Genomic DNA, 23,629 nt, shown 5'->3' with positions numbered 1-23,629 from the left:
GCTTTAATTACATAAAGGAACAAACCCTCTTTAAATGCAGTCCTTTTCATTTTTTGTCTTCCCTTGAGTGCCCTTGGCAGACTTCCATGCAGGCAGTTTTGCATCCCAAGGTGGCAGAAATGGCTAAGAAGATGATTTTTCGATCAGTTGTGCTGTGCTGGTGCCCTTTGTGTCTCTGGCACCTTTGAATGCCGAGTTTCTGGAAGCATCCTTGGCAGATACACCTGTATTTTGTGTCCCTGGATGCAGGGCACGGTCCTGTTCTGGCTGCTGCAGCTGCTTTTGGAGCAGCACGTGCTGGGATGTGCCAAGTGCTGCCTCCTTTGTCACCAGAATGTGGAAAAATTTTGGAGTGCAAGGGTTGGGACGTCGAGGGTGACAGCTCCTTACTCTGTTCTTTATCTTGAGGAAACAAGAACGTGGCACATGTACATTTAAGGTTATAGGAAAAAAATAGTGTTTAAAAATCGACTTGTGCGCTCTCCTTTATTTACACAGCCCTGCTGGAGAGGTCATGCTCACATTCCCCTGCAGAGCACGTGAACCTCTCTGAAACGTGCCCTCCCTGCCTCAGAAAAATGTGTCATTCTCTCCCTCTGCCTCAGCTGTAATATTTGCTAAGTGTAACATGTCATACATACCTGGATGGCTTCACTCAGAGTCAGGGATAATGAACTGCAGATGTGGAGCAGGCTGTTTTCACTCATTAACTTGATTTTTTTAACCAACAGATTTAGCAAAGGATGTGTTTTCTATTGAAGGCTCCAACACTGATGCTGTTAAATCCAAAGGGCTTGTTATCTGATTTCACAAAAAAGCATCTGGAAACGCTGTTTAACTTGTTGAAACATCTTTGTTCATTTGAATAAGTCAAATGGCTGCTTTTTTGCTTTGAAGCTGAAAAAAATGAGAGCCTGAAAAACAAACCAAGTGCTTTCCAGCTGAGACCTTGGAGGAGACAGTTTGGCTATAGCCATTTTTTAACCCCACAAAGGGAGAAAAGCACTGAAAACTATCCAGGGCTAGGATTGAAGGGAGCCCTTTCCATTCTTCTCGTAGCAGTATGTCAGTGATAACACAGAAAGGGAGGCTTGGCATGGGTTCAGAAATGAGTAATAATGTCAAACGCTTATGATTGTTTTGCTACTTCCTCCAAGTGGTCGAGGGAAGGAAGTTATGCATATAATTTAGCTGGGCTTCAGGAAATAGTTTGATACAGTTCTCTGTGGAGAGCAGCTCTGCAAGCGTAATAACTAAAACCAGAGCACAGCACAGCAAAAGGTGGCAGGGAAGGGAAGCAGCATTGAAGAAACAGAAAGAAATGACAGGTAAAGTACTGCAAAAAATCACTGCACATCTCTTTTGGCATTGATCTGTGGGGAGAGGGAGGATGTGGGGAAGTGGAGTTGGTTTGATCCATGGAAGTCCCCTAAGGCCTTGCACAATGTGGAAGGAAATCTCAGTGCTGGGAAGGCTGTAGCAGTACCTGGATAAGAGGCAAAGGCAGAAAATGAGAGCTGCAACCTGATTTTCTTAAAGGTTTTTATGCAGAAATAAGCTTTTTATGAAGGAGACAGCACTTGAAAATTAAACTTAAAAACTATATAAATGAAATGAGAACCATAGGAGCCTCAAATGGTTTGGGTTGGAAGGGACTTGTAAAGATCATCTAATTCTAGCCCCCTGCCATGGGAAGGGATACATTCCACAGGACTGAGGATGATCCAAGTCCCATCCAGCCTAACCTTGTAAGACTTCCAGGGATGAGGCATCCACAGCTTCCTCTGGACAACCCGTTCCAGTGCCTCACTACCCTCACAGTAAAGAATTTATACCTAATATCCAACCTAAACCTGAGGATTTGAGGTTGGATATTAGGTACAATATCCAACCCTAATGGCTTTGAACTGAAAGAGAGACCCTCTTTCAGTTTAAAGCCATTACTTTGAGCTGTCACTGCATGCCCTCAGACCTGCAGCTCTCTCCTGCTGCAGCAGGGCTGTGGCTGCAGCTTCTGGTGCCCTTCGAGTGTGCAGGGCTGGTGATGCTCAAGGCTGTGGGAGCGGCCTTAGCTCAGCCCTCATCATGTGTGCTTTATGGCACAATCTTTAATTGCATCATCAAATACTTCTCTGCTCTGGCAGCGTTCATATGGGCTGTGGGAAAGTCACTGCTCAGGGACTGAGGCGTCTCTCTGTCGTTTTTCTCCTTCTCATTCTGTTAGCAGCAGCGGCTGTTATTTATTACTCACCATCTAATGCCCTCAGTACATATGGAAGCATTTGTTTCCTTTGCAGTCTTTTCAAGGGTCTTTGCTATCCACTGGGGTGTTTGAGTGCCAAGTTGTTCTCCATAAGTGGAGACTGCTGATCTGTGCAGTGCAGCTGCAGGAAAAGGTGTGTGGAGAGGACAATCTGGGGCAGGTTGGCTCCCAAAGGCAGGAGTTGGCTGACAATGTTTTTCTCTCCCCTTCATTCCATGTCTGTCCCTCCCTGGTGCAGGCAGGAGTGTGTAGCCACAGAAGAAAACCCTCAGGTGTTTTTCTGCTGCTGCGAGGGCAATTATTGCAATGAGAAATTTACCCACTTGCCTGAAGTCACCGGCCCAGAAGGTGAGTGACTGGGAGCACGGAGAGTTGGGGGCTCTTCTTCTTGACTATTTTCCAAGGACTTTAACAGAAACATTGAATGTCCTGAGTTTGGACGAACTCACAAGGATCATCGAGTCCAACTCCTGGCCCTGCATAGGAAATCCCCAAGATCCACACCCTGTGCCTGGGAGTGTTGTCCAAAAGCTCCTTGAGCTCTGAGCTTGGTGCTGTCACCACTTCCATGGGGACCCTGTTCCAGTGCCCAACCACCCTGTGGGTGTGAAGAACTTTCTCCTAATATTTGTCCTAAACCTCCCCTGATTCATCTTCATAATCAACATTGAGTTGTTGGGTGTTTTGGTTATGAAGTCAGAAATCCTTTTGCTACAGTTCTTTAAGAATTGCTTGTTTCACTCTATGGCTAAGACTGTACCAACACTTTGGATACCATCAGTAAGGTTAGGTTTCCTTTATGGTGGACAGCTCACTGTGGGATGTTACAAAACAAAATCCAACACAAGGGGAAGAGGGCAGAGTGATTTACAAAGCATGGATTGAGCCTCAAACTCTTAAAAGTTGTTTAACACCTTCCTCATTAAATTCACAGGTCATGAGTTTCCAGATACCTTGAGCATCTGGGATTTTTGCATTTGATTCTGTTTTGTGGGTCTGGGGATTGAAAGGGAAAGGGTGTGTGTCAGTTTTCAGAGTCTGTGGATATGCATCAAGGAAGAAAAGTAATAGCAGGACCTTCTTCAGAGGCTAATAGGAAAACAACAATTCTTTTAGATGTATAATATTTAAAGTATCATTCAATAAAAACTATTAAAACAGGTGAATCTTTTCCTTAGGTTGGTTTGAGCTATCTACATTTACTGAGATGTTCCAATAGACCTTTATCAGATTTTCCTGGGCTGTCCTGATAAGTTTTTAATTGTTTACATGGGTTATATTATCTCCTGTTATTAACGTACCCGTAGCAACCTAGTAGCAAATATTCTTTCTCTCACAGCTTTTTGTTTAATTTGGCAAGTCTTGCTATTTTTTCCTTCCCTGTCTCCAACATAGCAACATGGCTCCATTTAGTATTCCCATTGTTTGTGTCTCAACTGCACTGATGTAATTTGGAACAAGAACTACTGTGGGAATAGTGCATTTGATTGTGGCTCCAGCAGCATTTTACTAAAAACTGACAACTTGTCAATCACTGTGAAAGGTAAAGCAATGCTGCAAGGGATTTCGTGCTGTCTTAATACATTTAGAAGGGTTAAGAGGAGGAAATGTTCTGCTTTTATGTATCCCAACAAGAAATACCTAGCTTAAATAAAGGTCAGATGGAGGCTCAGCTTGCAAAGTGTGGTTTAGGTCATTGTAACTCCATTAGTAACATTACTTCTATGGGGAAGAGAAAACCATGGAACCTTGTGAATGCTGTTGCTTTGCATACAAGAACTGTGAACACAGAGTTGAATGATGGCATGTTTATGTCTTTTTGTTTTGTTTGCCCTCAGCAATGTGCTTTTGCCCATTGGTCAGCCAAAAACCAACATTTGGGTAACCTTAGCCAATGCATCAGGCTTAGATACCTTTTTTTTAACTAATTCAAGTCCTGAACATTTTCAACTTCTTTGGTCAGTTTGCCAGTAGACACTTGGCCAATACTGAAAACCATTCCTCCACATCTTTCACCATTCGTTATAAATCCCTCTGATGGATGGGGTGTTTGGACCAAATTCCTTCCTGAAGCATCCTTTGAACCCCAAGAACTTGAAATTCTTCATTCTGTAAAAATGGATTTTTGCATCAAATTTGGCATTTTTGGGCTTGAACAAAACAAAGACAAAACTCCAGATGTCACTCCCTATCACCTTGTGTATAAAGATGTGGATTCTTGGTGTATTTTTACCTTAGTTATGTTTTCAGCACCTAGTCATACCCCTTTACAATTACCATGGGGGATATTTTTCATCTGTGGAGACAGAGCTTGGCCAGCCATCCCATCCAACACCAAAGGTGGTCCATGCAGCATTGGAAGCCTTACTTTGCTGACTCCCAGTGTAAATATGACTAAAGACCATAAACACAGAGGAAAAAGGTTTGTCTATCAGTATGAATCAGACTGTAAAGATGATTTTGAACCTTGTGGCTACCATCATGGGAGTGTGAGATATCAGCTGTGGATTGGAGGGACACATTGTGTTTGGTCGCCTCTGGATGTGCAGCTGACAGTGCTGCTGCATTCCTGAAGCTCCTTTTCCCTCTCTTACCCTGTTTTTCTCCCACAGTCATCTACGAGCCGCCGCCTCCGACGCCGTCGCTGCTGAACATCCTGGTGTACTCGCTGCTGCCCATCGCCGTGCTGTCCATGGCCATCCTGCTGGCCTTCTGGATGTACCGGCACCGCAAGCCTCCCTACGGCCACGTGGACATCATTGAGGTCAGGGAGTCTCCCCCCTTGGTTTGGGCCTTGCAAAACTCCTTTCAGGTGGCCTAACTTTTCTTCTTCTCGGAGTCTCTGCTGCTCAGAGTGACCCCGAGATGCGTTAGAAAGTCTCTTTTCCCAACCTGGCAGTCTAAGGAGTCAGAACTCTTCAGTTCTTGTTCTCAAGGTTGTTTATTGTTTCTTATCTATAAAATTCTTTCTCCGACCAGCCGAGGCCTGTCTGGCAGGTCAGGTTGAGGCACACTGGTGTTATCTTTTTATACTAAAAACTATGTGTACATTATTTACAATAACTTCCCAATACCTATCACCTATGTTACACAGTGAGTTTCTACTCTGTAGGGGGATAGAATATAAGTAAATAAAGGTAGTATAGAAAGTAATCTTACCCCCCAAAGAGTTGCAGCTGGGTTTATTATTAAAGATTAGGAGCAGGCCTGATGTTAACAGGCCACACCTGTAGCCTATAAGAAGAGTGTTATAAAAGAGTGGATGGTTTGGCTGAGGGGGAACTGGAGTCAGTTGGCTGCTGTGAGAATAAGGAAGAGGCAGTGCCTGGAGGAGCTGCCTACAAGAAACATCAAGGAGGTACAAAACTCCAGCAATATGGAACCCTTGCAATGTAATGACAACACTACTCTAAACCAATCTAAAAATGCCAACATCACCCAGAAGACGGAGGCCAAGAAGAAGAAGGAAAAAGGACAAGGCACGCCCAAATTCCTCCATCTTGGGACCCTGAGCCCCCATTTTAAAAACCTCAAAAATCTGTTTTTCACCCTGTGGTAAATTCACTATCATTCTACTTAAACTTTTTTGACTTGTAATTCTTCATATAAAGGTTGGTAATTGTTTTTTCCAAGGGCTAAATCAAAGGCACAGGGGTCCTGGGCTCTGTGCCAAGGTCTCTGAGCCCTCCAGGCAGGGGCTGGAGCCATCCAGGGCAGCTAGAGGAATTTCCTGGGTTCCAACATTTCTCTGCTTTTTGAAGTTGGTAGCACAGTTGGCCTCCATGGAAGTGTCAGACTGATGAGTTTAGGTGGGCTTACCACCATGTCTGAGATAGCTGAGGGAGGGAATTAGACAGCCCTGCTTGGTGGCTGCCCTTCCTCCCAAACTCTCAAACCCATTGCTTGATTTCAGCCAACTTTGTAGAGCCTCAGAGATCTAAGAGATGATAAAGTTCCTGCCAGCTCTATGAGAGGAGGGAAGGTGCTTTCCCTGATGAAGCTCAGTTTTTATGAACCCTGAGAGAATGGGTGCAGGAGGCTTTGGGATGGTCTAATTGCAGCCATCCAGTACCTGAAGGGAGCCCAAAGGGGGACTTTTTAAAAGAGCATGTGGTGACAGGACAAGTGGGAATGGGTTTAGATTGAAAGAGAACAGGTTTAGATTAGGTATTAGGAAAAAATTCTTCCCTGTGAAGGTGGTGAGGCCCTGGCACAGGGTGTCCAGAGAAGCTGTGGCTGCCCCATCCCTGGCAGTGCTCAAGGCTGGATTGGATGGGGCTCTGGGCAACCTGGCCTAGTGGAAGCTGTCCCTGCCCATAGCAGGAGGGTTGGAACTGGGTGACATTTAAGGCTCCCTTCCAACCCAATCCATTCTATAATACTGTGAACCTTTCCCATCTGAAAGCAGGTGGGACAGAGCTCCAACCCCACAGGGTCACACTGTTCTCCTGGACAAATGCAGAGTTCAAACAGATGTGATCTGTGTGATGCTGACAGAACTGTTCACTGCTCATGGCTGGGATGGCATGGAACATGCTAATGTAGGGAAGAGCACTGGGAGCTTTTAGATGGGTCACAAAGATCTAAAGGTTCCCACTTTTGGCAGGAGGTAGCTTTGAGGACATCAGTGCTTTACACCCAAAATAACTTTGGCTTTGAAAACACAGGAGAATTCAGGTTTCCCCCAGAGTATGTCAGGCTGTAGTGTCACAAAATGACACTTGGAGTTGTAGATTGTTTTTTGTGTTCTACACCAAAACCCTACTCAAGCAAGACAGGGAATTTCAGGCTGTTCTTGCTGCAAACAGTGTGCCTAAATAATTTCTATTAAATAAATGTTATTTCTTCACACTTCTTTCCTCATGTGCAGTATCTCGATTCCTCCCCTCCCTTTATTTTACAGCCCAGCTTCAGCTGGTGACCATGTTTTTTTCTCTTGTGCAGGATCCTGGCCCACCACCCCCTTCTCCCCTGGTTGGCCTAAAGCCCCTGCAGCTCTTGGAGATCAAGGCAAGGGGACGCTTTGGCTGCGTGTGGAAGGCTCAGCTGATGAATGACTATGTAGCAGTGAAAATCTTCCCCATTCAGGTAACAGGGACACTGCATTAGGTTCCTACTTGCCAGGGGCTTCCCCACCAGTGCTGAGATGCTCTAAGTGCCTGTAGAGATTATGGTTTTTGAGACCATAACAAAGATGCATTTGGGCTCTTCTGCTGGGGGAAAAAGTTCAAGGACCCTTCCTTCCTACACTTCTCCCCGTGTTATCTCATTGCCAAATGCTTCCTGTAGTAGTGCTTGTTGCAAGAAGGGCAAAAACAAGCACATTCTGAAATCTACAGGCTATGTTAACTTCCCTGCAATTCCTGTGTTGTTCAAGGGTGCAGCTGCAGTGCCCAGAGTGCACACAAAGGGCCAGAGCCCTGGCTTTGTGTCCTGCCTGGGTGGGTTGTAAATCTGGATCCAAACCTAGTGAGCATTTACAGCCTCCAAAGGCAGAGCCCTGGTGCTGTGAGAGCTGATTGTGCTGCAGTGTTTCTGTCAGCTCCTGTCTTCTGCTCTAGGAAACCTTTGAACGCTCCTGACTTGGTTCTCTAGGAACTGCAGATGAAAAGAGTTAAGCAATCAAATGTCAAGTGAAACAAAAATTACAGAAAACATCTTTGTGCTCCTCTGCTGTCTCCTTCGTTACTTTTTCACCTCATATTTGTTGTCAAAAGAGATCTGCACATCTTCTGTCCAAGCCAGCTGTGACCTACTAGTAAATATTCAATAGAGCCTAGATTAGATTTTGCAATTGCAGCAATTACACTGCAAGGCTGATCCTGGGTGCTGTTTGCTCAGGCTTTCTTCTTGCAAGTATCCTTAGGAAATCTTGAAAAATATTATTTCTCAGTAAGGTTGAGTTTGGCTTCCTCTCCACTCCCCACACATGTCCTCTAGGAACAGCTGAGGATAATTTTGGAGAGGGGAGACTGAGGACAGCAACTTGTCTTTCTTCTTTAGGGAAAACAGCCTTTTTTTGCAGGGATGCATCACATCCTAACACAGGAGCATGATTTTTAGAGTAGTGTGAGCAGCTCTGACTGCACTGAAGGAGCTGTTTGCTTTAAAGGGAAGCGTGATCTTTGATGGTGCCTTTCTCCCCGCTTCAGGATAAGCAATCTTGGCAGAGTGAGAGGGAGATTTTCAACACTCCTGGCATGAAGCATGAAAACCTTTTGCAATTTATCGCAGCAGAGAAAAGGGGGACAAACCTGGAGACAGAGCTCTGGCTGATCACAGCTTTCCATGACAAGGTAATGTATCATTGCATGTACATTTTGGGAAGGCAGAGAGGGAGGTACAGCAGGATTATAATCTCTGTCATTCCCCCAGTGTGTTCCTGGTGGGCCATGATTCTGTGATAGCAAAGTGTTCCTGCTCCCGTGATTCAAATGCCCTTCCTTTAGTTTTCTGAGCTTTCCTACACAAATAAAGGATTAATAAAAGTGGAATTTAGGAAGGGAGAGAGGCACAAAAGGCCACAGCTCACATCTGTAGTGGTCACCATCTCTTGATGTGCATAGATGAGCTTCATGGGAGATTTCACAGATCCAGCTTGCCCCTTGCAGATGGGCTCCATGTTTGCTTTGAGGCTTGGGGCACATCTCCCCCTTCATGGATTGCTTTAGTTATAAACCATGACTAACACTTAAAACAAACGTGCAGATCTGGGGTTGAGCCAGCAGTGTTATCCCCATGGTAAATCCAAGGTCTTCTTGAGTCAATCATTGCACAGCCAGCTGATACAATGCCTCATCTTGCATGGAAGGCTTTCCCCTTGCTGAGGTTGGATGAATTGCTTTGGTTAAAGATGATTTTTTTTTCCCTTCCTTACCTCCCTCCCTTTCCCTGGCAGGTAAGTAGACATCAGGAGGTCTGTGCTGTCAAGGGCTGAAAACTCACGGACATTTCTGATTTTTATTTTTTATTTTTGTTTTCATTAGAGATTCCCCCCCCCATTAAATCAAGGCTCAGATTTTTCAAGCACTCTCTAAACTGATGAGTTGGCACATCTGTCACATAGAGGGGTCTGTGATTAAGAACTGCCAATGTCCTGTTCTGCAGGGTTCTCTGACAGATTACCTGAAGGGCAACATCATCAGCTGGAATGAGCTCTGCCATGTTGCAGAAACAATGGCCCGTGGCTTGTCCTACCTTCATGAAGATGTCCCCTGGTGCAAAGGTGAAGGACACAAACCTGCCATAGCACACAGGTAAGGCCTCTTTTGTTGACACGGTCTTTGAAGTGATGCTGTTGAATGGAGGAGGAAGTTGTGCTTTTAGGAAGTAAAGGCTTTTCAACCCATCAAATCCTGTGCTAGGACAAGAATTTTTTTCAACCATGTATAAAATGCTGAGGGGCAAATAAGTGTCTTGTCTGTGGAATAGCACAGTTGGTAATGGTTGATGGTGAATGTCCAAAGAGTAGGGGTTTCCCTCTTCCATCAACTCTTCCCTTGTGGTGGAAATGGAATTCTGCTGCTGCAGAGCCACTCTTTGAAAGGACTTGGCTTGGTAATATCATCACATTATGATCTGTGTATTTCTATGCCTATGTCACAGACATCTTTTATGAAAAATCCTTTCCTTAGGATTTTCCTCCTGAGAAGCTGAAAGGCCTCAGGAACAAAATGTAAACATTGATTATCTGCTGCTGTGGAATGCAACAGGTGCATCTGTGATTGCCCCATGTTGGTTGTTTCTAATTAATGACAAATCACAGTCAGCTGGCTCAGACAGAGAGCCCGGAGACCCAAGCCTTTGTTATCATTCCTTCTTTTTCTATTCTTAGCTAGCCTGCTGAGGAAATCCTTTCTTCTATTCTTTTAGTATAGTTTTAATGTAATATATATAATAATAAATCAAGCCTTCTGAAACATGGAGTCAGATCCTCATCTCTTCCCTCAACCTGAGACCCCTGTGAACACGGTCACAATGGCTGTACCAGGAGCTGGACCCTATTTTTCCCTGATTTGGACTGATAACTCCACTGTGTCTTTCCACAGAGCCTTTGATCATTAGGTAAAAAATGGAGAAACAGTGGAAATGCAGAAAATGGCTCCTAGTTACTTTTCCCAGTAGTTTTATAAGGCCCAAATTGTACCAAGATGCTTATAAGAGACACCACAGCAGGTGCCACCCTGCCCTGGGACCTCCTGGCACTCTCTTCAACCCCCCTGAGTGGCAGTGCAGAGGGGACAGCAAGAAAGCAGCTGGGTTAAACCATCCTCATGCTTCAGCCCTTCTCCAGAGTCCCACACTGCTTGCCCTAGATTAAAGCATCTCTTCTGAGTGCTTTGCTGTGGCAGGGCAGGATGGGGGAGATTTCCAGAAGGGATTTACAGGCTGTAATCCGTGGCCATACTCCCCCCACCACCCACTGCATTTCATCTAGGAGGGACTTAAACCCCACGTCCTGCTGCAGCAATTTGTACCTGATCTAGCAGGCCTGGCTTCATGTATGGCAAGATAATCCCTGTTTTTGCAGGGGTATCCCGGTCCCCCAAAACACCCCACCTCCCCAAACCTGAAAGTTTTGGAGAGCTGGGGACTTTTGAAAGAACCTGCAGCTGCCTTTGTGCTGCTCCTGGAGCTGACCCCTGTGTCCCTGACATTTGTCCCTGTAGAATAAAGGCAGTGGTTTATAGATGAAAATTCCTGAGGGTGGGGAACAGAGGAAGGCTATAGAAAGGCTTTAAAGCAACAGATCGTGCTCATTAGTGTCCCTGTCCATTTAGCTGGTGATAAAAGCTGTAGAATGCAGCATTTGTGTGAATTTAGCACATACCTAGTGGAGGAGGGGTTTCAGGACACAAGGGATTTCCCTCGGATTATCCTTTTAATTTTATTTTTGAAAGAAAACACTAAATGCATTTTAAATCTGGGGAGGGGGGCGTGGGGGCTGTTTTTGAATGGCTTCCCACGGTGCACATGGATGGAGATGCTGGGGTTGCCAGGTGGGACTCCCCAGTCACTGCTGGGCAGGGGTTCAGCCAACTCCTCTCTGGCCCCCGGCACCACAAGGAGGATTAAGGTTATGGAATCACTTGTTGGTGCAAAAGTGCCCCCACGTGGAAGCTGCAAATAAAATCTCCAGCGTCTCAATCGAATTAACTCACCCATTACTCATAGTCTGCTTGTTCTGTATTCCCTAGTTTGAAGTGCTATATGGAAAAAAAAATTAAAAATTCTTCCTTTCACGGCACTTTTCTTTGGCAGTGACCATTTTAGGACGGTCTAATGCATATGGGAAATCTACTTGGCATGGCTTGGATTAAGTCCCTCTCCCTAGCCTGGGTACATTTGCATTGCAGCTCAGACTTGCCAGTTCAAGGTGGTTTGTGAAAGGAAGGAAGGAAAGCATGGAAAAATGGGGAAATGTATGGAAATGGGGGGAAAAATGGAATTGCAAAGGGAAATCCCTGCATGGTGTATCAAGATGTAGGAGTTAACTGTTGCATGCCTGAAGGGTGCTGCAGATGAGGAGTAGCAGCACACGCTCACACAGTAATGCTGGTTTACATCGTTTCACCTTGGAACCACATGGTTCAGGCAGATTGTCTGATAATTTCTGTGTGGTCCTCATCGAGCCACTGCTTTGTAAAAATCTCATGCACAATCTGTACCATCCTGAGGGCATAATCCCCTAAAGCTGAACGAGCAAAGGCGTTTATCCATGTCATTAGATGATGGCTGTTTCCTAAGCCTGTGGGGAAACTGCCATGGCATGGAAGCAGGCAGTCCCTGGGATGCCAGATAGAGGGAAATGCAGTTTTTCTGTGTAATGGAGGGGTTCCAATGTTTGAGAGGCTCTGCAAAGCTGTACTCAGTCCCTAGAGCTGATGGAAGCTGGTTTCTGCTGGGGTTCACTGGCTGCACAGTGCCCTCCAACTTCACACCCACTTCCCCCATCTTAATCCTCAAGCCAGAAATGCCCATCACACTGTGTTCAGCTTAGAGAGGATAAATCCTCTCTTCTGATATTTTAAGCTCAGAATCAGGGGCTGGGTGATTTTTGCTTGCAGTGCTTTGAGCTGATGCTCTGGCATGTGAGGCTGCAGGGAGCAGCCCCTTCTCTATGGTCCAGCAGTTTCTCTCTTCACAAAGATTTTTGACAGGTCTCTCTAGTGCAGAACAATTGTATCTGCCCTCATTAATTATTTTGTGCAGGCCTGCAATGTCCTGCAATCAGCAGTGTCACCGAGTGAATTGATGATAGGGAAGTTATAATGCTGAGCATACAGGACAATTGCCATCTGCTGTCTAAGGTCTGTAATTTAATTAGATTGCCAAACATTCCTTTTCAGATGAAAATGCAGGAAGCCCAGGGAACAGGGCTCGACTGGTTTGGCGTCTCAGTGTGATCTTCCTCCACCCCCAATCCTTCCCAGCCCCTGCAGATTTACCTGAGCTGCCCTGAAATGATCCTGCTGCAGCACAGCACGGACACAAATGTCCCCTTCAAGCACAGAGCCACCATCTCTACTGCAAATTCTTACACCTGCCTGTCAGCTGCCTGCTCTGACCCTGACAGCGTGTCTGTGTGGCCTCACCCCCTTCCCTGCCTGCTTCCCAACCCTCTGAATTCTCCAGGGAAGATCAATCCAGCAATTACAGCAGAAGGCTGATGGATGACTGTGGCAAAAGTCTGTTGAAGCATGTAGTCAGAGTGGGGAGAGTCTCACCAGCATCTGCTGATTTCCAGAAAGATCTGATTTTGTAGATAGGAGCAAACATCCTTACCAGGATAAAGAGTAATGAACTCCCTTAACCTGCCTTGGTTTTGTTCTTGGGAATGGGAAGGGCCCAGAAGCTGGGGGTCCAGAGCTGGTGCTTGGAGAAAGAAATGGTCCCTTCTATACAGCTTGCTGTAATTAAAAGAGCCCCTTCAGACCAGATTTTATTTTGGGATTAATTCACTGTGGAGTTTGGCTGACTGTGCTGGTCAGCTCAGGGCTGCTTGGTCATGTTCTGGGGACAAGGGCAGTGAGGAGCAGCCAAGTTTGCAGCACTGGCCATGCTGAGACTCTGGGGAAGAAAGGAGTTGATTTACTGGGAGCTGCTGAGCCTATAGACAATGTGTGTGCTGCAGTGTGATTTACACACATGCCATGATAAACCCTTCCCTTACTTCTTGCCTTGTCCATAGGGACTTCAAGAGTAAAAATGTCTTGCTGAAGAATGACCTGACAGCTGTGCTAGCTGATTTTGGACTGGCTGTACGGTTTGAACCTGGAAAACCTCCAGGGGACACTCATGGACAGGTAATCATTACCTTTAACTTTTAAAAAAGTTGGCCTTGCCATAGTTTCTCTGGAGTGAGGGCTGGTTTGTGTAGATGCATTTAATTCTCTTTGAGATATGTATTTTTTCCATGACATAAATTCTGGGAGCTGCTGTAACCTGAGTTGAGTGGGGAAGGTGCTCAAACTTTCTGATTGCTGTGTAGGTGAGGTCCCTCCAGCTCTGGGGTCAGGTGGCTTCCTCCTTCAGACACATTGTCTCTATTGTTTTGGTATAAATATCCATAGAATCACAGAATACCATGTTGGGAGGGACTCAAGGATCATCTGGCCCAGCCTTTCTTGACCAAAGCAAGGCAAGACAGCCCAGCTGAATGTTAGAAGTGTTTAGTTTGAGTCTGCTGCACCCAGCACTTCTCTAGGCCATAACATAAATATTAAAGCTCCTAAATATTAACACTGATACCACAATACTAGTATTAATAATCCAAAAATTATTGATTTAATTTTAAGAATTCAGCCTGCCTGGCTGCTTGGGTGACCTTTGGCACAGCTGGCTGTGCACTGTGTAAACAATATACTACAATTTTATGGGTTCATAATTTTCTGCCTTTTTGTTGCAGCAAGCAGTCCCTTATTCTGCTCCCATGCCAGGACAGCAAGTCCATCATCCTCTCCTTGTGCCTCCAGTGCTTTCTGAATTCCCATCTCCAGTGTAGTTTCCCTTTTTTACCTTTATCTCAGAAGGAATGAACACTCTTCTGGGTTACCCTTACTCAGCTTTGCTCATTTTTGTCACCTTTTTTTAACTTTTCCAGAATTTTGCATATCATTCCATGGTTTCACTCTACCCCCACTGCCTCAGCAAAAAGAGATGAGAATTTCCTTAAAGAAAATTATTAAAAGTGTTTAAATTCTCAAGAAAGCTGCTTTTTTCTTTGCTGTCCTGTTTACTCTCCTACCTTATAAGCTATACTAACCATAACAATGGAGGCACTACGGGCCTATTCCCTCAAAACAAGAGCAGATCTTTTCCAAACCATGGCAAGCCAGAGTTCATGTTTTATTATTCTGTGAATGCAGGAGACTTGTTTTATCTAGGGCTGTAAAAACAACACCTTTTTCTACCATTTCAGGATATATAATTTTTTCCCTTTTCTGTTTTTTTGATTCTGTTTTTATTTGAGGAGTTGTTTGTTTGGATTTGGAGTTTTTTTGTTGAGAGTTTTTATTTTGGATGAAAGAGGACTGAACTTTTCAAGCCAGACTTGACCTCAGGGTCTTCTGTGTGTCTCCAATGACATAATTTCATGCAGGGTGTTCTGCCAGAGCAACAGTGTGCACTGAATGAGTATCACACATGTAGCCTTGCACTTTGGCTCCCTCCTTTATGTTGCTTATCTGGACTGGAGTGATCTTAATGAGAATCAGTGTCAGAAGAAACAGCTCCCCTGTGCTTGTTTTTTGAGCAAGGTGCTCCTTTAGCAGCAGTGGCCTCCAGGCTAATGAAACCAGCTGTCACTCACCTCCACCCAGGGGAGGCTGAGGGGCCCAAATGCAACGTGGCTTGAGCTGTGGTTTTTCTCTCCAGGTGGGAACAAGGAGGTACATGGCTCCTGAAGTGTTGGAGGGAGCAATCAACTTCCAACGAGACGCCTTCCTGAGGATAGACATGTATGCAATGGGACTGGTGTTGTGGGAGCTAGTCTCCAGGTGTAGAGCAGTTGATGGTAAGAATAAAGACTTATTCCCTAGGGAGGGTTCTGTTTCAATGTGGTTTAGTTGGCCAGAGAATTTATCTATCTCTGTTTAAAGAAAAAAAAAAAAGGATCAATGGTATATTTTTATTAAAAGCAGCCAACCTGTTTTTCCTTTGTTTTTTAACATAAAGTGTTGCTCTCTGTATATTATAACCTTTGTAAGTGCTCCAACCTCAAAGTACTTTTTACTATGTTGGTTACCTTGCAAATTGCTGAGAATTCAGAGGGAGAAGGTGATCCCTACAGGATGGGTATCCTTTCCTCCTGAGCCTGCCCTGTGCTGCTCTCAGTGGCACTCCCCATTTCTGCCTGTGACCAGGGCATGCCTTGGGCCCCTGAGAAGAGCCACACAGCCAGCTTGGCTGTCACCTGCCTTATGCAGGGCAGTGGGGTAGCCTGAATGGAAAGCACCTTATAGCAGGAACACAGTGCTGGAAGGAGCTTCCTGGGTCAACAAGACCATTTCCCTGCTGTCATAAGTCATTAGTTATTGATCTTCTGCTGGTCAAGCCCTCTCTCAGCAGTGGGCTAGGTTTGTTGTTTCATTTACAGCTTTGGAGGGTCTCACTTTCTTCCAAAGGATCTAAAAGTTTGAACTTCATGGTGTCTCTTTTCTCCTTTTTTGTCCTCCTAAAATGATGCTGTGAAGTGGGCCATCTTTTCTGTCCAATCAGCACATCTGTCCTTTAGTGACCCTTGCCATGTCCAGGGCAGGGAAGCAGTCACATCATTGTAATAGCTCCAAGGCTGCTTCCTCCAACTTTTTTCTTCTTGTATAAATATGGGTGCTCTGAACTGAAAATCAAGTTCATTAAACAACAGCATCTTGCCTAGACTTGAAATGTTTTTGTTAGCATTACAGTGGGACTGAGGAGTGTGATTATAATTAAAATGTCTCCCATAAGTGTGTGGTAACAGAAATGTTCAGTCTAATGAGGTAAAATTCTGGAGGAGCAGAGAGCTGGGAGCACAGTAGGGTAAAACAATGGTACACAAATCATTCAAATAGGAATTGCCCTTCTCTGTTGAGGTGCCCCAAATATCCACTTTTGTTTTTCCTGTCATGTTTATGATCTCCTGCCAGCCCAGGCAGCTGAGATAGCTCAGGTGCCGCACACAGCACCACTGAGTCAGAGGGAAAGCTTCCTTTGGGATGATGGGAAATTACACTGAGCCTCATCTGCACTTCAGCTCAGAAGTGATGCTGTGTAAACAGCACATTTAGCTTGCAGCTCTCCACAGCCTGGGTTCCTCTTGGAGGAAAAGGAAAGTCATAAGTGAACCTGATTGGAGCAAGTCTTTCAGTTTGGTATAGTGACTGCCACTGAGTGAACAAGAATAATGATAAGCCACTTCAGTGATTTCATTCTTTACAGTAAACATTGTGCTGTTGGTGTCACAATTCATGAGCAGATGAAGTGGTCAGCTCTTTTATTTTAATCTGGAATGACCCTTTTGAGGTATCTCTGCGCTGAAAAGAAGTAATTTTTTGGTACTGAGAAACCGTAAGTGGTGCCATGGAGCACCCTGAGAAGCCCATCAGTTAAGCTGGGCTGCTCTTTGTGAGAGAGCATCTACACATTGCCAAAAGCCAAATGATGTTTCAATAAGCACAAGTTGCTGCTATCATCCAGCATCTGCACTGATACTCATAACAGTTGTCTCATTCCCGTGGCCCTGGGCAGTTCACAGCCATAACTGGTATAAGTAAAGCACTCAGAAATCATTTTCCACTTAGGAGCCAGTACTTGGGACAAGTGCATCTGGCTCCAGTGGTTCAGGGCTGAGTCAAACCTATGAACAAACCAGATCACAAAGCAAGAAATTATGTGTTGTATATACTTGACCTTGTTAGTCAGTGCTAAAATGAAATTATGCTCATGCTGAAATCTTTCTCTAGGTTATTGTGTGTTGAATTGTTGTGTTAAAATGTAGGGAGGATGAGCTGATCTGCTCTTTATATTAAATAAATCATGGATTACCTGGCAAACTTCCTCAAGGAAAGGGTGAGATCTGGAGGCCTGGCTGAGGGTTTGGATTTGTAACTCAGCGAGGTGGAAAATGCACGGGCAGACAAGCAGCAGGGACAGCAGAAACCATTGTGCAGGAGGAATGTAAATCACATTTGTCTGCAGTGACATGTGAACGTCAGCCTTTGTTGCTGTAGGTTGAGGTTGCTCCAGAGCTGCAGCTCACTCATGCATGGGGACACCGTGGCTCTGCTGAGGCCATTCCTGCCCTAACCTGATTCTCTGTGTGCCCTGCAGGTCCAGTGGATGAATACATGCTGCCTTTTGAAGAAGAAATAGGTCAGCACCCATCCCTGGAGGACCTGCAAGAAGTGGTGGTTCACAAGAAGATGCGCCCCGTGTTCAAGGATCACTGGCTAAAACATCCCGTACGTCCCTCCTGGTTTAACAGTGGAAAATATTTTCCTGTGTGATGAGAATGAGGGATTGGTTATGCATTCCCAGTGTTAGCCAGAGTCAGCTCTGGGGAATGAGGGCTTGCTCAACATCTTTGTGCTCCCTTTTCTTTTTATCTCTTGTTTTTAGAGACTAAACAAGCTGAATAATCAGCTAGTGCTGAATGTGGAGTGTGTGGTGCTTTAGCAGGGCTCCTTTAGTATGGTGAAAGAATGGAAAATAAAGTCCTTTCATTAGGAAAAAGAAAACCATCCATACCATTGGAGACAGACTCCTCACAAGCTAGATACCATGCAAGACTTGGAGCAGTTTATGGAGGAAAAATTAATTAGATGTGAAAGCAAGCAGACAATGAAGCAAAATGCAGTGTGGGTTTCCCAGAGGTAGTTCATTTCAGGCTCACGTTTTTAATAAAAGAGCTGATTTTCCTTAGATCAGGAAGATAAGAGATGATGACATCTCACTGGGCTTCAGTAAGAAGTCAAATGCCTCTGTTTTTCCCAAACTGCTACAGATTTTGCTAGACTCAGGTGTACTAACTCATTTCCCAGAAGTTAGGGAGAGCTGCAGATTGTAAAAAAAAGTGTTCCACTTCAAATGAGGGTTCAAATAAGAGCTGTGTTCTTCAAACGCCATTGAATTCAGTTTTTTTGGGGATATTGAGGAAGTGATTGCAAACAAAGCAAATGGTTTCATAGGAACTGATACAGTGCTGCCACTCTCACAGTTTCATCATGGGAATCTTAATATTTGTTGTCTTTTAAAGCTTCACCTGCTGAATCTTGGGATTTATTTTGATATTAAAAAAAGCACTTTTGGGCCGGAATGCGACCAAGCCTTAGAAAGCAGATGCTTAAAAAGAACCATGAAAACACATATTTAAAGTAATTTTTGAAGCTTATCTCATGGTAATTGGCATACAGTGGAAAAAATAATTGTAGGGGTTTTTTAGAGCATTGGCTGTGTTGAGTGGATCTCTCCACCCACTGACAAGGTGGTGCCCATGATGCCTTAAAGATATAGAAATAAAACAACATGCTTTTGAGACAATATTAGCATAGGAAGTAATATAAAAACTGTTCTTTGATTGGAGGCCTCCAGGGGCAGATGTGGAAAAATGCCCACCCCACACAGGGCAAATATATCTTTATAAGTTTAGCTGATTAGCATAATTTACAAGAATCTCCAATTAGAAACACAGGTGATGAGGTAGTTCCTCCTCTTGGTCCAACCTTTTCTGGAGCCTCCCATTGGTAACAGCTGTACTTCGTTTATGAAAAAGTGTCTTGGGAGGGTAGCTTGTCCTTGGTTCTCAAGAAAACGCAAGGTAGGACAGGAGCCTTTGGAATGTGTTTTGTCTTTCTGCATATCAGGGTAGGAAAAGGGCTCAAGCTAGCTAGGAGCTATATAATTATATATAAGTAACATTTTTGGCCTCAATTCTATGCCATAAGTCTGCACAATGCCATTGTCAATCTGTTCAAACTATCTGCTTATGAATCCTGCATGATCCTCATGGTAGAGTTGAAAGCCTGATCTTTCACCTGTTAATATTTTCACATTCGTCCTTAAGTTTGACAAGTTTTGTACTGTAAAGTTGACTTAAGTACAGTTTGATGTCAATTCTTGTGGAAAGAGCTTTCTGCATGTAACATTGCCACTGTCAATCTGTTCCAACTATCTGCTTAGGAATTTTGTGTGATGCTCATGATAGGGCAGGTGACATTGCTTATGCATTCTGTGTGATCCTCATGATAGGACAGGTGACATTGCTTATGAATTCTGTGTGATCCTCATGATAGGACAGGTGACATTGCTTAGATCCTCATGATAGGGCAGGTGACATTGCTTATGAATTCTGCATGATGCTCATGGTAGGGCAGGTGACATTGCTCATGAATTCTGCAATCATCACGATAGGACAGGTGACATTGCTTATGAATTCTGTGTGATCCTCATGATAGGGCAGGTGACATTGCTTATGAATTCTGTGTGATCCTCATGATAGGGCAGGTGACATTGCTCATGAATTCTGCATGATGCTCACAATAGGGCAGGTGACATTGCTCATGACCCTCATGATAGGGCAGGTGACATTGCTCATGACCCTCATGATAGGGCAAGTGACATTGCTTATGAATTCTGCATGATGCTCATGGTAGGGCAGGTGACATTGCTCATGAATTCTGCAGATCATCACGATAGGACAGGTGACATTGCTTATGAATTCTGTGTGATCCTCATGATAGGGCAGGTGACATTGCTTATGAATTCTGTGTGATGCTCACAATAGGACAGGTGACATTGCTCATGAATTCTGCAGGATGCTCACGATAGGGCAGGTGATGTTGCTTATGGATTCTGCAGATCATCATGATAGGACAGTGACATTGCTTATAAATTCTGCATGATGCTCATGATAGGGCAGGTGACATTGCTTATGAATTCTGGAGGATCATCACGATAGGACAGTGACATTGCTCATGAATTCTACATGATCCTTACAATAGGGCAGGTGACCTTGCTCATGAATTCTCCATGATGCTCATGGTAGGGCAGGTGACATTGCTTATGAATTCTGTGTGATGCTCATGGTAGGGCAGGTGACGTTATTTATGAATTCTGCATGACGCTCACGGTAGAGCAGGTGACACTGTTTATGAATTCTGCGTGGTTCTCGTGGTAGGACAGGTGACACTGTTTATGAATTCTGCAGGATGCTCGTGGTAGGGCAGGTGACGTTGCTTATGAATTCTGCGTGATGCTCACGGTAGGGCAGGTGACGTTGTTTATGGATTCTGCATGATGCTCACGGTAGGGCAGGTGACACTTTATGAATTCTGCGTGGTTCTCGTGGTAGGGCAGGTGACTGAAGGTGTTTTCTGGCCGTTGTGTCCGCAGGGCCTGGCGCAGCTCTGCGTGACCATCGAAGAGTGCTGGGACCACGACGCGGAGGCGCGGCTCTCGGCCGGCTGCGTCGAGGAGCGCATCGCGCAGATCCGCAAATCCGTCAACGGCACTACCTCGGACTGCCTCGTCTCCATCGTGACGTCCGTCACCAACGTGGACTTGCCACCCAAAGAGTCTAGTATCTGAGTGCTGGGTCCTGGTTCACTTTTGTCTTTCCAGACTCAGCGGATTTAAAAACAAACAAACAAACAAAAAAAAAAAAACCGACAAGGAAAAGAGTTTAAAGGAAAAAAAAAGTACAAAAAAAACAAAATCACAAAAATTCAACAAACCCATGAATGCAGCTGCTATTTTATCTTGACTTTTTATTATTATTGTTATTATTATTATTATATTTTTTTTTGATTGGATCAATTTTACCAGCACATTGCTCTACTGTATTAAAAAAAATGGACATTTCAGCAAGCATTCAGGTGCCGACTAATGAATGCAGAAAAGGTGCAGGTACCTCAGAACCTCAACAAACTCACTTCAGTTGTTTTTATTTTATTCAGTTTTCTGGGTTTCTCTTTATCAGTTTGTCTTCTGAGCGGAGCATCTGTGACATAAAGGAAAACCACCTACCAACTTCGAAAACGCAATGCTGCAAACTGCGGAGGAAACTTAAGACTGTTATGTAAAGAATACACCTTCCTCAAAAGCATTTTTTCCCCATGTTGGTTTTGGGTTCAGTTCCTTTTTTATTTTTTTTTAATTTTTTTTTTTTTGGAAGTGAGCTTCAGAAAAAAACAGCAGATGTGTCTTTTACGGATCTAACGGGTGTCATTGTAACATGGGAAAAAAAAAAAGTAACTGGGCAGAGAATGTTAATTCTTGATGGTATAATTGAAGGGGGGAGCGTAGAATAGGGGTGGGGAGAGTGACGTTGGACTTGGCAGCATTTGGGGAAACATCATTTGCTATGGAGCTACTTCTCAGGTAACCATTAGAGGAGGGGAAGGACATTTCTGGGCAGAGTATTTACGGCTGCAGCGTATGGAGAAAGCGGAGTTAAAGAGGCAGTGGTTGGAAGACAGGCACTTGTTTCTTCCTCCAGAGTCTGGGGTTGGGTGGTAAAAGAACAAAACAGGACTATAACTTTTATTTTTCAGTTCCAGGTAGTAGTAGGAAGGATGCTTTCAATGTAATCAGGACAGGTGGGGAAGTGTGATTTCAGAAGCACTTTGGTAAAATACTGGAAGATGAGAAAATTTTTGCATCTCATTTTAAGCGTGAGTCAGCTGAGAGAATTTGGCCTTGGGTTGATTATCTTTCAGCCCAAGCTAATGGCGCAGATGGTGGAAAGAGGAAAAGGGTGAAAGCTGGTTATATAAATTCTTTTTCTTTATTAATTTGGGACTGGGGGAGTGAATGGTGGCAGCTGGCTCCTGTAGCATCTGAGAGCTGCCTGGCTGCAGGGAGCTGAGGCAGCTCAGCAGCAGTGATTCCCACAGCACCTCTCCCACTGGTTTCTTTGACGCTGCTTTCTCCTTACTCTGTGATGAAACTCTTTTGTCTTAAAGTGGTGCATATTCAAAAATACCGTTACTCTTATTATGCCATAAACTCGCTCTAGTCAGTGAATGTTCCTAATGCTGCTGATTCAACATTGAAATATTTTTTTAATTTGCAAAACATGCAATGTTTAAAAAAAGAAAAAACTTAAAAAAAAAAAACCAAACACAAAACATACACACACACGTTACGTGGCTTCCGAGGTTTAAACTGAAAAAAAAATTAAAAACTTCATGACCACAGACCACCTCAAACCAGAAATACCTCAGAATTTTCTACTTGTATGAGTTTTATTATATATTTTGTTAGTTGTGTTGTCTTGTAGTAAGTATATTTTAATGTAAGTTGGCTTTTATGACAAGGGAGTTTTAAAAAAATTAAAAAAAGAAAAAAAGTTCCAAAATCTTTTAGGAAGTGCTACCATTTTTTTGTTGTTTTGTTTAATAAAGCACCATTGTAAATAACTGTATACAGTTGTGGAATAACTGCCTATATAAGGTACCTGGGCATTATTCACTCTTATTTGTGAAGGCTGTTTCCATTCTATGTTGGTTTTTTTTTTTTTTGGTCTGTTTTAGTGAAAGGACAGTACATCTTTTTATCTTTCCTTTTTCTTTCCTTTTTCTTTCCTTTTTCTTTCCTTTTTCTTTCCTTTTTCTTTCCTTTTTCTTTCCTTTTTCTTTTCTTTTTCTTTTCTTTTTTAATGTTTTTTCTTTTTTTTTACTTTGAATATAACATGAATTTTGTGTCTTGCTAGACTGACAAAGTTATGTCCATTGGATGGCCAGATCTAAATTTTTCTTTGTGTTAAGCCAAAATGCAGTCCTAAACTAATCACCCTGTAATGGAAATGTAAAAAGTCTGTATTATATATAAATGAATTGGACTTCTCTCCACTGCCAAATTATCAGTGTGCACCCTTGCACAGATATAATTTATTAAGCAAAAGAAACTGCTAATTGGAGAAAATATTAAAAAAAAAATTGAAATATATTTCTTGAAAAGTATAGCTTTAAAACCTAGAGGTCACAAATGAGGACATGGTCCTTTATCTTGAAGAGACATTAAGAGAATTGCCTTAATTTGTCTATCTGAATAAAGTCTTAACCTATTCTTTCAAGTTACTGAATGTATATTGCATATTAGTATGTACACACATGTAACTGTGTTTCCGTGTGTAGGTTTGAAAGTTTCTGTTTCTCGATGTGCTTCTGTTAAGAAAACCTTGACAAAACCAGACAGAACGATCCCATTTAGACCCAGCCAATGTCCCTGGTGGCCACTGGCACCTTTGGGCCTGATGCTGCAACAAACCTATGCTTAGCATTGAGGGTGTAGGTAGCTCTTCTGGTGTCATGACATTAGGCACTCACTTAATGTTAAGTGTGGTTGTAAATGTTTGCAGGATCGGTATTTTTCATGTTTAATACA

The 23,629-nt window shown here is 43.8% G+C and overlaps 1 protein-coding gene across 2 annotated transcripts in view; it reads left to right on the top strand.

Annotated features, from left to right (window-relative positions):
* The window catches only part of ACVR2B (activin A receptor type 2B), a 106,254-nt gene extending 83,592 nt beyond the window's left edge, over nucleotides 1-22,662 (top strand). For both annotated transcript variants that reach the window (XM_063178544.1, XM_063178624.1), the window contains exons 3-11: nucleotides 2,502-2,611; nucleotides 4,876-5,027; nucleotides 7,208-7,351; nucleotides 8,416-8,559; nucleotides 9,371-9,519; nucleotides 13,455-13,569; nucleotides 15,140-15,278; nucleotides 17,576-17,706; nucleotides 20,636-22,662. In XM_063178544.1, coding sequence (XP_063034614.1) covers nucleotides 2,502-2,611; nucleotides 4,876-5,027; nucleotides 7,208-7,351; nucleotides 8,416-8,559; nucleotides 9,371-9,519; nucleotides 13,455-13,569; nucleotides 15,140-15,278; nucleotides 17,576-17,706; nucleotides 20,636-20,830 — 1,279 coding nt within the window. In that variant the 3' untranslated portion in view covers nucleotides 20,831-22,662. The remainder of the gene's footprint in view (nucleotides 1-2,501; nucleotides 2,612-4,875; nucleotides 5,028-7,207; nucleotides 7,352-8,415; nucleotides 8,560-9,370; nucleotides 9,520-13,454; nucleotides 13,570-15,139; nucleotides 15,279-17,575; nucleotides 17,707-20,635) is intronic.
* The last annotated feature ends 967 nt before the right edge of the window (nucleotides 22,663-23,629 follow it).

This window comes from Melospiza melodia, chromosome 1 (assembly GCF_035770615.1).
Source record: "Melospiza melodia melodia isolate bMelMel2 chromosome 1, bMelMel2.pri, whole genome shotgun sequence".
NCBI lineage: Eukaryota > Metazoa > Chordata > Aves > Passeriformes > Passerellidae > Melospiza > Melospiza melodia.
The sequence above is the reverse complement of the archived record's forward strand: the minus strand, read 5'-3'. Positions and strand labels throughout refer to the sequence as shown.